Raw genomic sequence first — 21,274 nt, forward strand, 5'->3', positions numbered from 1 at the left:
CACAGTGGAGTGAGTAGGGGTAATGGGAACCTGAGCTGACAAGGTGTGTGTGTGTGTATTGGGCACGATGTGGATGTTAGAAACTGTGGCTTCATTAACGGCATGTAGGTCATGTACCATCCAATGGTGAGTGGTTTGCTTTTCTCAGCTTCTGGGAGTACTGATACAAACATGGACCAGGGAATTTTATCATTAATGGCCAACAAACAAAGTTCCTGGTCGTTGAGGGCATCTGTAAGCTTCACAGTGCCGTCCTCCTGATATGAGATACTAGCATGCACTTTTGCAAGCAAATCTGCACCCAGGAGGCAACAAGGGGCGTTATTGCTGACCAGCAAACGGGCAAGCGCATCTTGGTTAGGGGCAAATCTAATATGGATGGTTTCTGTTGAAAAGGGAGCGTACTACTTTCCCATCCACTTCTACCCAAAGACTGGTGTGCTTGGAGAGTAAATCAGGGGAGGCCATGTTTGCTGTGCACAACTGTCTTGGCTGCTCCAGTATCAATCTTTTATCACCCAGAATGAGGGATATCATTGGGCCAGACTGAATCTGCTAAAAATGTTTAAAAGTAGAGCCGATACTGGACTTCCTGTTTGCTAATCTTGATCTAACTCCCCCCACCCTCACCTATCTTTGTGTTCTCCTTATGACAAAAAAACATGGGTGTCTGTGGGGGCGGACAGTGATCCGGGCATGGTCAACATAGAATACAATCCTCTCGTATGGTGTGGACGAGGAGAACCACACACAGCACAACACTCTCTCTTCTGGAATCTGGGTCCCACAGACTCTGCAGGCCCATCTCCCAGGACCATTACAGGGTGGCAGACTTACTTTTTCCTCACTTCAATGAGGCGTTTGACATCAGGGCTGAAACAATGCCAAAGGAACACTACCTATGGTAGGCACCACTGAACCACCCAATGCTGCTTGATGTTAATCTGCATTCTGGCTTACAGAAGTATCCAACTTTTCCTTTCACGGAATTAATGGACTGGAAAACAGGACTTCTCATCTTCCATAGGAGTGTCTTATAACTAGGGGATGGGCACAAGGGCTGTCGTTGTCTGTAACGTCCACCCCTATCCTCCTCCCTCCGCTTTGAGGAATCTAAGTCCACCCCTTTCAGTCAGACGCTGTGGTCCTCCTTCTATCCGTCAGTAGTGTCCCAGCTGTGATGTTAAGCACAACACTTAACATGTAACACGTAACTTCAAACATTGAAACAAACAGATCTGACAATACAGACATGAACACACAAAGGCCCCATAAGAAACTTTTCATTGACTTTAATTTAAAAAAAAATGTACAGCTCAATCAACATTGTAAATTAATTTCTCAATGTGCATATTATTTAAAAACAAATATCGTACTCCATACGCATTCACATTTTCATGTACTTACTTTCACAAACAGCTCATAACCACGCCCTTATATATAAAATATGAATTGCATTCACAGCTCTGCTAAAACATCCATCAGTCTTCACACATTTTCGACTCAACTACAACTCAAAGCCACACCCATTCACATTCCACAGAATCATTTATGTCTTCCAACCTAGCCACACAGTTTTCTTGTTTCATCCCAAAACTTGCAGCACAGACAAACAAAACTTTCCTGGAAACAGATCACCGCACCCAGAATTGCTGATGTTCTATGTAGCTGTTGTTGCTGTTATTTCCAATGTCTTCTGGTCTTTACTCTGTGATTAATCAACTCTTATAAGAAGACAATATACAGTTGCAAGAAAAAGTATGTGAACCTTTTGCAATGATATGGATTTCTGCACAAATTGGTCATAAAATGTGATCTGATCTTCATCTAAGTCACAACAATAGACAATGACAGTCTGCTTAAACTAATAAGACACAAGTAATTAAATGTTACCATGTTTTTATTCAACACACCATGTAAACGTTCACAGTGCAGGTGGAAAAAGTATGTGAACCCCTAGACTAGTAACATCTCTAAGAGCTAATTGGAGTGTCAGCCAACTGGAGTCCAATCAATGAGATGAGATTGGAGGTGTTGGATACAGCTGCCCTGCCCTATAAAAACATACACCAGTTCTGGGTTTGCTTTTCACAAGAAGCATTGCCTGATGTGAATGATGCCTCGCACAAAAGAGCTCTCGGTAGACATACGATTAAAAATTGTTGACTTGCATAAAGCTGGAAAGGGTTATAAAAGTATCTCCAAAAGCCTTGCTGTTCATCAGTCCAGGGTAAGACAAATTGTCTATATATGGAGAAAGTTCAGCACTGCTGCTACTCTCCCTAGGAGTGGCCGTTGTTAAAGATGGGTGAATTTTATTCTATATTTTGTAAATCTAGGATTGTAATGAGTTAACTTTTTCTACTTCCAAGTGCCCACCCACCCCCCTCTTTGTTTCAAGACTGGAAAGGAGAGAGAGGGGGGCAAAGAACTGTGCTGTGGGAAGTGTCTGATTTCTCATCTTTTACATGTGTTCCATAGAGTGTCAGGCATTGCCTTATGCATGAACAGGTGGAATGCGTAAGCCAATCATATGGCTTGATGATATGTATATATTATTCACTGCCTATAGAGAAGCACCTCTTTAAAGTGTCACATATGACGTAGGCAGTATTCTTGTTAGAATAAACTCCATTACAAAATGGCGATGGTAACCAGATGTTTACATTAGTTCACATTCCAAAGTGGTACTCACTGCGCAGATGTTGAAGTGTTATCTCTGTTTCTCTTATCACTTTTTCCTTTTTGACCAATGAAACAATGTTTTAGCCTCAGAGAGGACTGCCCTCTTCTGAAGATTCATAAACGCTTAGTCCATGTAATAAAGTTAGAGATTGCTTTGACCAACTTCTGTGTCAGTGTCCAGTCTCTCAGCCACGCGTGGATATTAACCCCTGGGGGGGTACATTGATCTGGAACACCAGAGTGTATCTAAAATGCCCTAATTTAGGGTGTTTTTAACAAATGGCACCCCAGATTGGATTCTGAGCGAATGTAGCATCAGACAGCTGACAAGACGGGCCCCTGAGCTTGACGAACGGCAGAGGAGAGAGGATTGCAACCTCAAAGAAAGGTGAGAAAACTTTTTATCTCATCTGCCTTTCTGCTAGTTACTTCGTCATGCTCACATAGCTCAGTCTGCTGTGAGGTGGTACCGATGTAAGTATAGTAGTCGGCTGTAATGCTGAAAGCTTGGAGTCTATTGAACCAATAGTCTGAAATCATAGATCACTCTGGTGTGTATATGTTTTGTGTGTGTCTGTGATTTATGTGAGGAGTGAATTGAGCACAGACTGTAAAACCACAGACAAAGGGAGGGAACAGTAACCTCCTGGTTGGGAAGGGGGCGCTATAGCGCCGAGGTGTGGGACAAGGAACTCCGGCTGACCTGACCAGGAAGATGCGTAGAGCCGTATGATCTCTTGATCTGATGGAAGACTGCGGAGACTACCTGACCTGACCTTAGGAAGATGGTAGAACCTCTCATGACCTTTTGATCAAGGGAAAGACTGCGGTGATATTCTCTACCTGACCTGACCCCAGGAAGATGCGACGGAGCCCGCCTGACCCCTGGTTTTGGGGAAGACGTGCGGGGAGTCCCGGCTGACTAGTCAGACGTGATAGTCAGATTTGAGCCAACCAGAGGGGGGGGTGAATCCTTTGTCTGCGGAAGAAAGGGCTAAAGGTGCTGATCACTCCTCTGTTTTGTGTGTGTGTCAGTCTGAAATACTGTTGTTTTGATATCGGTCAGTCCCAGCATTATGAAGGAGAAAATACAGCCCCTAGCTAGTAGTGAGGGAAGAATTGAAAGTTAAAATGTGAAAAAGAATGTTAGAGAAAGTGTAGACTCGGACAGAGGTCGCCCCTGGCAACAGGGATGAAGATCTGTAAGAATCTGTGAAGTTAGAGCTTACAGACTGTGGGCATCAGAACTCCCGTGATTTTGAGGGGGGAGTTGTCAGGATGTTAATTGATGGCATTAACAAGAAAGAAAGAAAGTGCCCCAGTGTCTGCAATCAGAACGGCGCTTGTGTTAAATGTTCCGAAACGAACCGGTTAAGTTTTGTTACCCTAATAAAATGTGTGTGTTTAACTAGGGAATATCCTAGAGATTACAGCAGTAAAAGATGGTCAGTTAACGGATAGGTGTTGTATCCAGTGTGAGCTACAGAGACTCACTACCCCCACCTTAACAGAAACATTCCTGAGATAAGAGGATCAGACTAAGGAAAAAGGTGGGAGGGAATGAGGGAATGATGCAGAGTCAGTGATGTGTAATATATTATACAAGACAAAGAATTGTTCAATAATTTTCTTTCTTCTTTCTTCTTTCCCAAGCAGTGTACTGTGGGAATCCAGCTTTTAACAAAATGACTGTATGATAACATGTATATTCTCTTACAGCGACAGACCATCAGCAATTCTGGGTGTGGTGTGGCTATCTGTTTCTAGGAAAGCTGTGTTTGTCTGTGCTGCAAGTTTTGGGATGAAACAATGTGGGTTGGAAGACAAATGATTCAGTGGAATGTGAATGGGTCTGGCTTTGAGTTGTGATTGAGGCGAATATGTGTGAAGACTGGTGGAGGTTTTCAGCAGAGTTGTGAATGCAATTCAGTTTTTATGTATGAGGGCGTGGTTATGAGCCGTTTGTGAAAATTAGTACATGAAAATGTATATGAATGCGTATGGAGTACGATATTTGTTTTGTTTTTTTAATAATATGCGCATTGAGGATTTTATTTTATTTTTCTTGGAAGTTTTTGGGTTTTTATTGGTGCCAACAGCATTGATCAAGCTGTACATTTTTATTTATTTATTTATTTTATTTTTAAATTGAAGTCAATGAAAAGTTTCTTATGGGCCCTTTGTGTGTTCATGTCTGTATTGTCCGATCTGTTTGTTTCAATGTTTGAAGTTACGTTAAGTGTTGTGCTAAACATCAGAGCTCTGTTCTGATGGGCAGCTGCCACATTACTGATGGACAAAAGGAGAACCATAGCGTCCGACTGAAGGGGGTGGACTTAGATGACTCAGAGCGGAGGGAGGAGGATAGGGGTGGACGTTACAGACAACGACAGCCCTTGTGCCCATCCCCTAGTTATAAGACACTCCCATGGAAGATGAGAAGTCCTGTTTTGTTTTCCAGTCTATTAATTCTGCGATAGGAAAAGTTGGATACTTCTGTAAGCCAAAATGCAGAGTAACATCAAGCAGCATTGGGGGGTTCAGTGGTGCCGACCATAGGTAGTGTTCCTTTGGCATTGCTTCAGCCCTGATGTCAAACGCCTCATTGAAGTGAGGTAAAAGTAAGTCTGCCACCCTATGGTGGGCCTGCAGAGTCTGTGGGACCCAGATCCCAGAAGAGAGAGTGTTGTGCTGTGTGTGGTACTCCTCGTCCATACCACACGAGAGGATTGTATTCTATGTTGACCATGCCCGGATCACTGTCCGTCCCCACAGACACCCATGTTTTTTGTCATAAGGGGAACACAGACAGGTGAGGGGGGGGGAGTTAGATCAAGATTAAGAAACAGGAAATCCAGTATCTGCTCTATCTTTAAACATTTTTAGCAGATTCAGTCTGGCCCAAGGATATCCCTCACTTTTGATTGATACTGGAGCAGCCAAGACAGTTGTGCACAGCAAACATGGCCTCCCCTGATTTACTCTCCAAGGACACCAGCCTTTGGGTAGAAGTGGATGGGAAAGTAGTACGCTCACTTTTTTTTCAACAGAAACCATCCATATTAGATTTGCCCCTAACCAAGATGCGCTTGCCCGTTTGCTGGTCATTGGTAACGCCCCTTGTTGTCTCCTAGGTGCAGATTTGTTTGCAAAAGTACATGCTGGTATCTCACATCAGGAGGACGGCACTGTGAAGCTTACAGGTGCCCTCCACGACCAAGAACTTTGTTTGTTGGCCATTAGTGATAAAATTCTCTGGTCCATGTTTGTATCAGTACTCCCAGAAGCTGAGAAAAGCAAACCACTCACCATTGGATGGTACATGACCTACATGCCGTTAATGAAGCCACAGTTTCTAACACCCACATCGTGCCCAATGCACACACACACCTTGTCGGCTCAGGTTCCCATTACCCCTACTCACTCCACTGTGATTGATTTGTCCTTTAGTCCCTACCGCCTCACAGATGAGGTGGTAGATGTTTTTTGTGCCTAGAACTGGCAATTTTGTGCTCCCCCACACTGGGCCTATCATATTATTACATTTAGATTGTATTGTTAATGAAGTGAGTGGCCATGACTCAGCTGTCCTCACCCAACTGCATGGCCAGCAATAACGCCCCATAGTATAATATTCAGTCAGACTTGATCCTGTGGCCAGAGGTGCCCCTTTCTGCATCAGAGCTGTAGTAGTTGTACTAGCTATGCTTGATGAAAGCTCTGAGATAGTTCTGAACCACAAAGTGATGCTGATATTACATCTATCCTCATGAACGTACAATCCAAATGATTGTTTTGTTGCCCATTATTGTTCCATTTTGTTGCCTCAATGTTGCTCTCCAAAGGTGTAATACTTTGGACCCAGCCACCCTGTTGCCTCTGGACCAAGGGGGGAGGGAAGAGTTAGGGCACCGCACTTTAAACTTTTCTTTCAGATTCAAAGGAAGAGGCTCCTGACTGTTTGCAGATGATGTCACAAGAGGTAGTGGGATTTGGTAAATCAGTCATTAGGTAATCTAGATCATGTGCTCTTTGTGGATGGATCGAGGTATGGCAGGTACTACACAGGTTGGGCAGTGGTGATTAAACGTGAACTACCACACTTGTCTGCTCAGAAGTGGAGCTAAAAGACTCTGAAGATGGCTTGCAGATATGCAGATGAGAAAACAGCCACCATTTACACTGATTCCAGGTGTGCTTTGGGATAGCCCATGACTATGGGCCCATATGGAAAGCCAGAGACTCCTTAATCGCTTCAGGTAAACCCATCGAAAATGGGGAAGCAGTGAGGTCTCTGATGGAAGCCCTCGTGTCACTAACATGAGGGGTGATGGCAACGAAAGGCCACTGTAAACAGATGCAGAGGAGGCAAAGGGGAAAGCCACGGCAGATCAGGCGGCAAAGATGGCTGCCAAATTACCTAAGCAGACCCCTGTCTTAAGTGGCCACAGTTCAGGTCCCTGAAATAACTCCTCCTGTCTCCCGAAAGTTCTTAAGACCTTACAGAACCCTGGGGAATGAGGAAAGGGACTGGTGGATGAAAAAGGGGGGACGACAAATAAGAAGGGCAACTTTACCTTCCCAGGTCCCTCTACTCCACGATGGCACAGGCAACCCATGGAGTGATGCACCAGACAAAAACTGCTATGTGTGATTTAGTACGTAGCATATGGTACGCACCAGGGTTCAGCACTGTAACAGTCAGACATACTTAAGGATAAATGGTTTGTGCCCAGAACAACATGGGCAAGGTGGTTAAGGTACCCAAGAAACACGTCTTGCTTTTTGTATCTGTTTCAACGTTTGCAGACTACCTTCAAATATCCAAGGTGGGCATGTATGAGTATGTATTGATATGTGATGACTTGTTTTCAGGATGGCCAAAACCGTACCCAAAGAAGTAAAGAAGATTATGGCTGAAGTTGTGTGCAAGTATGGGGTACCTTAGATCATTGAAAGTGACACAGGTGTTCACTTCACAGGTGAAGTGATGCAGGAGATGACGAAGGTTTTGGGTGTAGGACAGGCCTTACATGCTTGGTACCATCCACAAAGCAGCAGTAGAGTAGGGAAAAGGAACTGAACGGGACACTAAGTTAAAGATTTAAAGTCTTAATAGAGTACCTGCTGGTAGCCCTCTTTTAGTAAGGTATACGCCTAACCGTGAGACAGGCCTTTGTCCCTATAAGGTCCTTTTTGGGTCAGCCCCTAGAATAGGATTTTAATTCCCACAGCAGCTCCAGATGCAACATGGTTGTCTGACAGATTATGTGATCAGTATGGTATAAGCATTTGACTAAAGTACATTTTCGAGTTTTTGCTTCACTTCCAGGTTTTGATAAAATACCAGGAACCCACCCACTTGTGTCTGGAGATTAGGTGGTAGGAAAAGACACGTTAGAAAAGTCCCAAAACCCTGGTTTGATAGTCCATTCCGAGTGTTGTTGACCACAAGCACAGTGAAGCTCAAAGAAAAGCATAATTGGATTGATTTCAAGGAAGTGTTGAGACTGGTTTTCCCTTGTGTGACTGTTGATCATGACTCAAAAGAATATGGAAAATTGTATGAAAACTTCGATCCAGAAAATCAGGAGCACTGGTGACCTCTAGTCCCCCCATATAATGTCAACGCCAGTTAGGGAAAGATCATCTGACTTCCCCTTGCTCAAATCCAGTGTCACGGGAGGCTGTTCGCTAGGTATAGCTTGTCGTGGAAGCTGGTGAAGAGGAGGCGGAGCATTGGGACAGATGTTTAGGTTTAGGGAGAGAATGAAATTCAAGGGGGGACTGTTAAAGATGGGTGAATTTTATTCTATATTTTGTAAATCTAGGATTGTAATGAGTTAACTTTTTCTACTTCCAAGTGCCCACCCACCCCCCTCTTTGTTTCAAGACTGGAAAGGAGAGAGAGGGGGGCAAAGAGCTGTGCTGTGGGAAGTGTCTGATTTCTCATCTTTTACATGTGTTCCATAGAGTGTCAGGCATTGCCTTATGCATGAACAGGTGGAATGCGTAAGCCAATCATATGGCTTGATGATATGTATATATTATTCACTGCCTATAGAGAAGCACCTCTTTAAAGTGTCACATATGACGTAGGCAGTATTCTTGTTAGAATAAACTCCATTACAAAATGGCGATGGTAACCAGATGTTTACATTAGTTCACATTCCAAAGTGGTACTCACTGCGCAGATGTTGAAGTGTTATCTCTGTTTCTCTTATCACTTTTTCCTTTTTGACCAATGAAACAATGTTTTAGCCTCAGAGAGGACTGCCCTCTTCTGAAGATTCATAAACGCTTAGTCCATGTAATAAAGTTAGAGATTGCTTTGACCAACTTCTGTGTCAGTGTCCAGTCTCTCAGCCACGCGTGGATATTAACCCCTGGGGGGGGTACATTGATCTGGAACACCAGAGTGTATCTAAAATGCCCTAATTTAGGGTGTTTTTAACACCGTCCTGTAAAGATGACTGCAAGAGCACAGCGCAGACTGCCCAATGAGGTGAAGAAGAATCCTAGAGTGTCAGCTAAAGACTTACACAAGTCTCTGGCATATGCTAACATCCCTGTTAGCGAATCTATGATATGTAAAACACTAAACAATAATGGATTTCATGGGAGGATACCACAGAGGAAGCCACTGCTGTCCAAAAAAAACCTTGCTGCACGTTTACAGTTTGCACAAGAGCACCTGGATGTTCCACAGCAGTACTGGCAAAATATTCTGTGGACAAATGAAACCAAAGTTGAGTTGTTTGGAAGAAACACACAACATTATGTGTGGAGACAAAGAGGAACAGCACACCATCATCAAAACCTCATCCCAACTGTGAAGTATGGTGGTGGGGGCATCAAGGTTTGGGGCTGCTTTGCTGTGTCAGGGCCTGGACGGATTGCTATCATCAAAGGAAAAAGGAATTTCCAATTTTATCAAGACATTTTGCAGGAGAACTTAAGGCCATTTGTCCACCAGCTGAAGCTCAACAGAAAGGACAGGACAACGACCCAAAGCATAGAAGTAAATCGACAACAGAATGGCTTAAACAGAAGAAAATACGCCTTCTGGATGGCCTAGTCAGAGTCCTGACCTCAACCCGATTGAGATGCTGTGGCATGACCTCAAGAAAGCAATTCACACAAGACATCCCAAGAATATTGCTGAACTGAAACAGTTCTGTAAAGAGGAATGGTTAAGAATTACTCCTGACCGTTGTGCACGTCTGATCTGCAACTACAGGAAATGTTTGGTGGAAGTTATTGCTGCCAAAGGAGGTTCAACCAGTTATTAAATCCAAGGGTTCACATACTTTTTCCACCTACACTGTGAATGTTTACATGGCGTGTTCAATAGAAACATGGTAACATTTAATTATTTGTGTGTTATTAGTTTAAGCAGACTGTAATTGTCTATTCTTGTGACTTAGATAAAGATCAGATCACATTTTATGACCAATTTGTGCAGAAATCCATATCATTCCAAAGGGTTCACATACTTTTTCTTGCAACTGTACATGTTATAATACTACAGTAATTTTGTTAAAAGCTGGATTCCCACATTACACTACTTGGGAAAGAAGAAAGAAAATTATTGAACAATTCTTCGTCTTGTATAATATATTACACATCACTTACTCTGTATGATTCCCTCCCCCCTCTTCCTTTGCCCGTTTCTCTTATCTCAGGAATGTTTCTGTGTGAAGGCAGGAGAAAGTGAATCTCTGTAGCTCACACTAGATACAATACTTATCCATTAACTGACCAGGCTATGGGTCTTCCCTATTTCCCTATTTAAACACACACATATTATTAGGGTAACAAAACTTAACCAGTTAATTTTGGAACATTTAACACAAGCGCCTTTCTGATTGCAGACACTGGGGCACTTTCTTTCTTGCTAGTGCCATCAATTAACATCCTGACACTGCTCTGTAACATTCTTTTTCACATTTTAACTTTTCAATTCTCCATTAATATCACATCTATAATCTCCCTCTTCCCTCGCTACTAGCTAGGGGCTGTATTTTCTCCTTCTTCATAATACTGGGACTGACCCATTTCAACAGCAGTATTTCAGACTGACACACACAAAACAGAGGAGTAAAGAGGCACCTTTAACCCTTTCCTCCACAGACAAAGGATTCACCCTCCCCTCTGGTTGGCTCAAATCTGACTATCACGTCTGACTAGTCAGCTGGGACTCCCTGCACGTCTTCCCCTCCCTAGGGGTCAGACGGGCTCTGCACGCATCTTCCTGGGGGTCAGGTCAGGTGGAGAATATCTCCGCAGTCTTCCCTTTCTAAGGGTCATACGTCTCCACGCGTCTTCCTGGGGGTCAGGTCAAGTGGAGAATATCTCCGCAGTCTTCCCTTTCTAAGAATCATACGGCTCCACGCGTCTTCCTAGCTAGGTCAGCCGGAGTTTACTTTGTTCCACACCTTGGTGCTACAGCGCCCCCTTACAAACCAGGAGGTTACTGTCCCCTCCCTTTGTCTGTGGTCTTACTGTCCATGCTCAATTCACTCCTCGGACCATACTAACACACATAAACACATATACACACCAGAGTGATCTATCAATTCAGATTATGGTTCTATGGACCAGAGGCTTTCAGCATATTAGCCGACTACTATACTTACATGGTTACCACCTCACAGCAGACTAAGCCAACATGAAGTGATGAACTAAATGGCAGAAAGGCGGGTAAGAGTATTCTTACCGTTCAATTAAAGCCGGCCATCTCCTCTCTGCCGTTCGTCAAGTCCTGGGGCCTCTTGTGTGTCGGCTGTTGATGCTCCCTTCGCCTTGGGGTCCCATCTGGGGTGCCATTTGTTAAAGTAGCCCTAAATTAGAGCATTTGAGATGCACTCTGGTGCTCCAAATCAATGTACCCCCAGGGGGTTAATATCCACGCGTGGTTGAGAGACTGGACACTGACACAGAAGCTAGTCAAAGCAATCTCTAATTTATTACAGAAAGTAAGCGGTATATGTATCTTCAGAAGAGGGCAGTACTTTCTGAGGCCCAGGCATTATTTCATTGGCTCAAAAGGAAGCAGAGATAATAGAAACAGAGATAACATCCTAACATCTGTGCACTGTGTATCACTTTGGAATGTGAACTAATGTAAACATCTAAGTGTCCGCCATTTTGTAATGGCGTCTTTTCTAACAATAATACTGCATACGTCATATGTGACACTTCAAGGAGGTGCTTCTCTATAGGCAGTGAATAATATGTATATATCATCAAGTCATATGATTAGCTTATGCATTTCTCCACAATCTATACACCTCCCTTGGGACACCTGTACAAAGATGAGAAAACAGACCCTTCCCACAGCACAGCTCTTTGCCCCCCCTCTCTTCTCCAGTCTTGAAACAAAGAGGGGGGTGGGAGGCACTTGAAGAAGAAAAAGTTAACTCATTATAGTCCTAGAGACACAAAATATAGAATAAAATTCACACATCTTTAACAGGTGCACTTAATCCTAGGAGTACTGGATTAGTCAAGTATGTACGGTCTGCACCCGTAGTTCTGTTTCGCGGCCCTACAAGAAAGATAGAGCATGTCGTATTCTTGTCCGCAATTCATTTATATCATAGTGCCTTTCATGTGCGGTCCACAAAATGTGGAACTCATACTACCGGTATCCGTTTTTTGTGGATCCACCATTTGCAGACTGCAAAACACTATGGCCGTCTGAATGAGCCCTAAGGGCTGGCATTTTTTGCTGAAATAGCAATTCTAGAGCATCTTGTACATTTCTGCTATTGTTCATTTATTCCTCTTGGCAATGTGTGTACAAATCAGGCTCGGACTGGCCCACAGGGGTACAGGGGAATTCCCCGGTGGGCGCCTGAACAAGGTGGGCCCCTAGTCTCCCACCACCTGCACATGACACAGTAGACTTACTGCACTGCCTACATATATTCAATGTACATCACCTCAACCAGCCTATGTCCATATAAAAAATGTGGCAGATTATTTATTATATTTGAGTGTATCTGTACGGTGGACCCCCAAAATAAATTTTACTGGTGGGCCCTTGGTACCCCAGTCCGACACTGGTACAGATTACCAATTATATGTTATAATTCCCCTTGTCAAAGGGGCCTGTCCATAGTTAGTTTGACACTTTCTTATCAGGGCCAACAATCTTTGTAGGGACATTATTGATTTATACATTTTCAGGAGCAATAACAGAGGAATGCAAGATATTGCAAGGGTTTTTTTTATAAAAGGTATAACCGAAATGATATTGTTTTTTCAGAGTGAAGATATTATATTATCTACTATTATCTACTACAGGGATCTGGCCCTGAATTGTAATATACTGATGGAAAACATAATATGAAGAATATAAAATATCCCAAACAACAAAACCACACCAGCACCTTCACTGTTAGCACTTTCCTTTCAAAAGGATGTCTAATTTTTATAAGATAGTTTTGAACTAGGATCAATATACACCCCAAGAGAACATAAAAATATGAATAAAAGTTAACCAACGTTAACATTAATCAGATTACAAAGTGTAGAATCCCCTAGACCTAGTCATATGCTATAACTCACCTTGACTGCTTAGTATCACATCTTTGGCAAAATATGATACTAACCTCTTTGTATGACAATAGAAAAGTACAATTAACATTTTATGTATGTTTATCGCTGTGTTTTAAAGGATTGGGAGGCGTCCTGTTATATTAATCTCCATGTTACTGATGTTCTCATTTGGCATCGGAGCAGCATTTGTCACAGAATTTTACGTCTACATAGCGTTGAGATGTGTGGTGGGAATGGCTATGTCAGGGGTCCTGATTAACAATCTTGTATTAGGTAAAAATACTTTCCATTATTATTTTCTGATGTTTTATGTTTATCTGACCAATGAAATTTTTAAAAAGGTTTCAATGCAACAGAGTTGTCTAGTTTGCTCACCTAATCCTACTTCCAGTTGCAAAAAAAAGTATGTGAACCCTTTGGAATTATATGGATTTCTGCACAAATTGATCATAAAATGTGATCTGATCTTCATCTAAGTCACAACAATAGACAATCACAGTCTGCTTAAACTAATAACACAAAGAATTAAATGTTACCATGTTTTTAGTGAACACACCATGTAAACATTCACATTGCAGGTGGAATAATTATGTGAACCCCTAGACTAATGACATCTCCAAGAGCTAATTAGAGTGAGGTGTCAGCCAACTGGAGTCCAATCAATGAGATGAGATTGGAGGTGTTGGTTACACCTGCCCTGCCCTAAAAAAAAAAACACACACTAGTTCTGGGTTTGCTTTTCACAAGAAGCATTGCCTGATGTGAATGATGCCTCGCACAAAAGAGCTCTCAGAAGACCTACGATTAAGAATTGTTGACTTGCATAAAGCAGGAAAGTATTATAAAAGTATCTTCAAAAGCCTTGCTGTTCATCAGTCCACGGTAAGACAAATTGTCTATAAATGGGGAAAGTTTAGCACTGCTGCTACTCTCCCTAGGAGTGGCCGTCCTGTAAAGATGACTGCAAGAGCACAGTGCAGACTGCTCAATGAGGTGAAGAATAATCCTCGAGCGTCAGCTAAAAACTTACAAAAGTCTCTGGCATATGCTAACATCCCTGTTAGCGAATCTACGATACATAAAACACTAAACAATAATGGATTTCATGGGAGGATACCACAGAGGAAGCCACTGCTGTCCAAAAAAAACATTGCTGCACGTTTACAGTTTGCACAAGAGCACCTGGATGTCCACAGCAGTACTGGCAAAATATTCTGTGGACAGATGAAACCAAAGTTGAGTTGTTTGGAAGAAACACACAACACTATGTATGGAGAAAAAGAGGCACAGCCCAGCAACATGAAAACCTCATCCCAACTGTGAAGTATGGTGGTGGGGGCATCATGGTTTAGGGCTGCTTTGCTGCATCAGGGCCTGGACGGATTGCTATCATTGAAGGAAAAATGAATTCCCAAGTTTATCAAGACATTTTGCAGGAGAACTTAAGGCCATCTGTCCACCAGCTGAAGCTCAACAGAAGATGGATGTTGCAACAGGACAACGACCCAAAGCATTGAAGTAAATCAACAACAGAATGGCTTAAACGGAACAAAATACTCCTTCTGGAGTGGCCCAGTCAGAGTCCTGACCTCAACCCGATTGAGATTCTGTGGCATGACCTCAAGAAAGCGATTCACACCAGACATCCCAAGACTATTGCTGAACTGAAGCAGTTCTGTAAAGAGGAATGGTCAAGAATTACTCCTGACCGTTGTGCATGTCTGATCTGCAACTACAGGAAACTCTTGGTTGAAGTTATTGCTGCCAAAGGAGGTTCAGCCAGTTATTAAATCCAAGGGTTCACATACTTTTCCCACCTGCACTGTGAATGTTTACATGGTGTGTTCAATAAAAACATGGTAACATTTAATTCTTTGTGTGTTATTAGTTTAAACAGACTGTGATTGTCTATTGTTGCGACTAAGATAAAGATCAGATCACATTTTATGACCAATTTGTGCAGAGATCCATATCATTCCGAATGGTTCACATACTTTTTCTTGCAACTATATGTTACCTTATCTATGTTCCACACTGATGGACATTGTGAATGTATCCACCATGTTAGGCAAATACTTAGGGCAATGATTGTGAATGAATGATCATTGCCGGCTCGTTTCGATGCAACCCCCATGATTGCTACTGCCATTGTTTGTTTTCATACGGATACATTGTTAGTTGGCAGCAGACCTTGGTTCACACAGGATAATGCGCTGCCCACAAATGATGATTTTAAGGGCCATATAAATAGATGGTCAAGGGCACCATTACACAAGGCAGTTGTTGGGAACAAGCATTCATACAAACATTCTTCCCTTGTAACTGACCCAATCCTCCACCTGTGCAAAAAGTCCCTTAGTTCATGACCATACTGGGGCTCACAATCTAATTTGCCTATCATAAACAACCTAAAGCTTGCTTGTTAAAAGGGAACCTGTCACCATGAAAATGTAGTCCATTCTGCAGGCAGTTGTTATAGAGCAGAAGAAGCTGAGCAGATTGATATATAGTTTTATTGGAAAATATTCAGTAAATAGTCAATTTAGTCATCTAAATCTCTGCTTATTCTGAGCTAAGAAGTAAATTTTAGTGAGCAGTAAATGAGTCTAATGCTCAGTCTTGCAAATTCTTCCTTGTAGAGGAGAGATGGCTTTCTTGATGCAAAGTTCCAAGGAGTGAGAACATGTTGCTCTTCTCACTTCCTCAGCTAACACTGGAGTGAACTAAGTACATCACATAGCTTTCTACAAAGGCAGAGTCAGGATTGTTAACCCTAACTGATCCATACAGCCGAATACTGAGTTACTGGAATACATCAGAGCATTATGTAACAAAAAACAACTTTGCAAGTATCCTATTCTGGGGTACTGCAAGTGTCTGTACAGGAGACTAAAAGCTTGACAAATTATATTAACTTTTGCTCAGAGGGGAAAGTGAGGTCACACAACAGGGCAATTTATTCTAAATATGTACTTTAGTAGGGCGGAGCCCCTAATAAATATTCATGAGAGGTAATTTTGATTGAAAAACACATGAAAGCTGGAAGATCACAGTGTGAATTATATAATGACAATAACCATCTCATAAATGAGAATTATATTGGTGCTTGAAACTTATATATATTTCTGCAAAAGGTTGACTAAAACTACATCAGATTTTCATACAAGTCCTAAAAGTAGATAAAACCAAATCAAACAAATGTGTCAGAAACATTCGAGTTGGTCATTTATTTGTATGAGGAAAATGATCCAATATTACATGTCTGTCTGTGGCAAAAGAATGTGTACATCTAAGATTAGCCCATAATTTAATGGTGGAATTAGAGTCAGGTGTTTTCAATCAATGGGATGACAATCAGCTGTGAGTTGGGCGACCTCTTTTATTTAAAGAACAGAGATCCATCAAAGTCTGACCTTCACAATATCAAGTGTATTATTGCACAAACAAGGAGATTTTTGAGGACCTCAGAAGAATTGTTGATGCTCATAAGGCTGGAAAAAGTTACAAAACCATCTCTAAAGAGTTTGGACTCCACCAATCAACATTTAGCTGTGTGCAAATGGAGGAAATTGAAGACCATCATTGCCCTCCCCAGGAGTGGTCAACCAACAAAGATCATGCCATGTAATAGTTCACATGGTCACAAAGAAACCCATGGTAACATTAGCTAACATTAATGTTCAGAAATCAATCATGAAAAAGACATTGAACTACAATGGCAGGATTGCAAGGAGAAAGCCACTGATCTCCAAAAAGAAAATTACTGCCCGTCTGTAGTTTACTAAACATTTCCTGGATAAGCCAGAAGGCTGGTAGAACAATGTTTTTGGGATCCATAAGATCAAAATAGAACTGTTTGATTTAAATGAGAAGCCTTATGTTTGGAGAAAGGAAAACACTGCATTCTAGCACATAAACCTAATCCCATCTGTAAAATATGATCATGGTTTGGGCTTGTTTTGATGGAAGAATGAATTCTAAACTATGACAGCAAAATTCTAAAGAAAAAGGACAGGATACCTGTCAGTGATCTGAATCTCAAGAGACTGAATCTAGGAGACCTTAATCCAATACAAATGTTGCGGAAGAACCTGAAGTTAGCAGTTCAAGGGAGAAAACCTACCAACATAACAGAGTTGAAGTTGTTTTACAGTGGAATGGACTAAAAATATGTGCAGGACTAATCAACAATTATCATAAATGCTTATTTGCTGTTATTGATGAAAAAGGCGTCACAACAGATACTAAAAGCAAAGGTTCACATACCTTTGCAGCAAAGACATGTGATATTGAATAATTTTTCTCAATAAATAAAAGAATAAACTTAAAGCCTGTATTACACAGGCTGATTGAGTAAGCGACTGAGGAAACGCTCCCCTCCCGGCAATTGCCTGCAGAGATCTCCTCCGCAGCATGGGGAGGAGCAATCTCTATGCCATTGCTCGTCCGCATGCAGTTTAGTGGTTTACCGGCAGCAGAACGTTATTAGACAGCACGATCTGCCACCGACAAACTATAACTTTCAAGCCTGCTTAAAAATCCCAATTGCCCGATGACCGAGTGTTTGCTCATTCATCGTGCAATCGGCTGAAGTATTACATATCCAGATGATCGTTAACAAACGTTCATACGAGTGCTTGTTAGCAATCATCTGCTGAAAAATCGGCAGGTGTGATACAGCCTTAATATTTTAACTAATTTGTTTAATTTGATTATCTTTATCTACTGTTAGGACTTGTGTGAAAATCTGATGTAGTTTTAGGTCTATTTATAGAGAAATATAGAACGTTTTAAATCTTAAAGGTTCAAAAACTTTCAAGCACCACTGTATATTATATATTTTATTATTATATTTATTATTTAATTAATCATAAGATCTGTACAAAAAGATCTAAAAATACAATTTCAGTGACTTTTTTTATCAGTTTTCAAAGAAACATTATGCGACTTTTATTTTACAGTTGCTGAGTGGGTGGGATCTTCTCATCGTGCATACGCCACTATCACCGGCCATGTCTGCTTTGCAGTGGGACTGATGGTTCTGGCCGGGCTTAGTTATGGCATTAGGAACTGGAGGTGGCTACAAATTGCTGGCTCTGCACCCACGGGCTTATTATTCTTCTATATTTGGTAAGGAAAGGTAACATGACATAGCATGAGGTGGAAATTGAGAATGTTCAGATTTTTCTACTTGTGATCAGGAAGTGATAATATAATATATAATATAAAATGTAATAATATATTATTGTGCTTCGAATATCAGATTTATACCGTATTTTTCGCCGTATAAGACGCACCGGCGTATAAGACGCACCTAGGTTTTTGGGGAGGAAAATAAGAAAAAAAATATTTTTAACCAAAAGGTGTGCTGTGGGTTTGGTGGGTTTGGAACTAGGTGGTCTGTGGATGGCACTATTACTGGGGATCTGTGGATGACGGACACTGTTATGGGGGGATCTGTGGATGACGGACACTGTTATGGGGGGATCTGTGGATGACGGACACTGTTATGGGGGGATCTGTGGATGACGGACACTGTTATGGGGGGAACTGTGGATGACTGACACTGTTATGGGGGGATCTGTGGATGACTGACACTGTTATGGGGGATCTGTGGATGACGGACACTGTTATGGGGGATCTGTGGATGACGGACACTGTTATGGGGGGATCTGTGGATGACGGAAACTGTTATGGGGGAACTGTGGATGACGGACACTGTTATGGGGGAACTGTGGATGACGGACACTGTTATGGGGGGATCTGTGGCTTGCACTGTTACAGGGGGATCTGTGGCTGGCACTGTTACAGGGGGGGATCTGTGGATGGCACTGTTATACATGTGTCATCCACAGACCCTCCCAGCCCATAACTGTGCCATCCACAGATCCCCCGCCGCTCCAGTATACTAATATAATAGGTCTTATTCAATTAATAGTTATTAAATATGCCTCTTTATTCCTAATAGTACCTTAAATCCTAAGCGTTTCAGTACAATGCCGGCAGGCCGGGCAGCCGGCGCGGCGTGTCACTCACTGACGTCACTTGCCTGCGCCGCCTGCTTCATTCATAAAGTAGGCGGCGCAGGCACGTGACATCAGGGAGTTACGCTGCCGCCCACCCGGCCTGCATTGTACGGATGCGCTTAGGATTTAAGGTACTATTAGGCATAAAGGGGCATATTTAATAACCATTAATTTAATATGACATATTTTATTAGTACACCGGAGTGGCGGGGCGGGCCTTTAGTACAGTGACTGCACCGCCCCGCCGCTATTGCCGGCCCCAGCTCCTCCTCCCAGTCCCTCCCCGAGTCCCCGCTCGCTTTACATCGCTGCCAGCGATGTAAAACTGACTGCATTCGCCGTATAAGACGCAGGGGCATTTTCCCCCCATTTTGGGGGAAGAAAAAGTGCGTCTTATACGGCGAAAAATACGGTATATCACCAGCAGAGCCTATAGTTGATACTGCTGTGTGATAATGGATTGTATTGAGAATTTAGATAAAATTATAAATGGATAGCCAAAACATTCAAATGTTTGCATACAGTCTATTCCACATAGTCGGTATTTTGTATCAGTATTTGATCAGTACCGTATTTGTAAGCCAAAACCAGAAGTGGAGCCTACAAAGAAAAGGTATAATAGAAATAATTTTGCCTCTTCTATGTTTTGGACCCACTCCTGGTTTTGGCTTAGACTACTTGCACATTAGCGTTTTTTGCGGATCCGTCGTGAATCTGCAAAAACGCTTCCGTTACAATAATACAACTGCATGCATCCGTCATGAATGGATCTGGGTGTATTATGTCTTCTATAGCCATGACGGATCCATCATGAACACTTGAAAGTCAACGGAGGACGGATCCGTTTTCTATTGTGTCAGAGAAAGCGGATCTGTCCCCATTGACTTGCATTGTGTGTCAGGACGCACCACACACCACCACCACATCCGCAACCAAACGGAACGGAATGTATTTTGTTACATTCCGTTTTGTTCAGTTCAGATTTGTCCCTACTGACAATGAATGGGGACAAAACTGAAGTGTTTTCTTCCGCTATTGAGATCCTATGACGGATCTCAATAGCGGAATTGAAAACGCTAATGTCAAAGTAGCCTTACAAATACTGATGCAAAAATACTGACCATGTGAAAGAGGCCTAATACTAAGTTAGAAATTTAGGACAGAAAAATTTCTTTCTAAATGAGAAAAAGCAGGTTCTAAATTTTGTGACCATTATACTAAATAATATGAACTATAAAAGCATAATAAAAGTTTTTCAATTTTGTTTGAATCATGTGTATTAAAGTAGTGTGCAAATGTTTTAGGCAAATGTGTGGAAAAATGCTTCAAGGTTACAATGCTTTTCAAAATAGAAGTGTTAATGGATTATTTATCTCAATTAAGAAAAGCTAAGTGAATGAACAAAAGAGAAATCTAAATCAAATCAATATTTGGTGTGACCAGCCTTTGTCTTCTAAATAGTGTCAATTAGGTACACTTGCATACAGTTTTTGAAGGAACTTGGCAGGGATGTTGTTCCAGACATCGTGGAGGACTAACCACAGATCTTTTGTCAATGTAGACCTGCTCAAATCCTTCTGTCTCTTCAAACTTCATAGTAGTTTGTCATGTAGTAAGTATTCCTATACAGCAGAATTATCATTTCATATTTCACAACAGGTTAAACTGTAGCTGTATAGCGTAGTGGTTAAGGTTTTTGGCTCTAATGTAGAAGGTTGTGAGTTCAAATACTGGCAGAAGCTTTCAGAAATAGTTTTGACAAAAAAAAAAATCTTAGTTTACTACTTTTCCACCATTCTCGCATCTTTTGGACAAATCATCCTACCACAATACTGTGCTGCTGTGATCCCCAATACAATACTGCAGACACAGATAAACCCCCTGATAATAATAGTACCACACAGAGCCCCCCATAGTGTCCCCCAATAATGTGCCAGTAAAAAGGGACCCCCATAATGCCCCCAATAATGTGCCAGTAAGTGACCCATAGATGCCCC

The 21,274-nt window shown here is 42.0% G+C and overlaps 1 protein-coding gene across 2 annotated transcripts in view; it reads left to right on the top strand.

The window, feature by feature from the left end:
- LOC122938612 (solute carrier family 22 member 13-like) overlaps positions 1 to 21,274 on the top strand; it is a 65,184-nt gene that overhangs the window by 9,423 nt on the left and 34,487 nt on the right. For both annotated transcript variants that reach the window (XM_044294252.1, XM_044294253.1), the window contains exons 3-4: positions 13,370 to 13,524; positions 18,213 to 18,381. In XM_044294252.1, the coding sequence (XP_044150187.1) occupies positions 13,370 to 13,524; positions 18,213 to 18,381 (324 nt within the window). The remainder of the gene's footprint in view (positions 1 to 13,369; positions 13,525 to 18,212; positions 18,382 to 21,274) is intronic.

This window comes from Bufo gargarizans, chromosome 5 (genome assembly GCF_014858855.1).
Source record: "Bufo gargarizans isolate SCDJY-AF-19 chromosome 5, ASM1485885v1, whole genome shotgun sequence".
Lineage (NCBI taxonomy): Eukaryota > Metazoa > Chordata > Amphibia > Anura > Bufonidae > Bufo > Bufo gargarizans.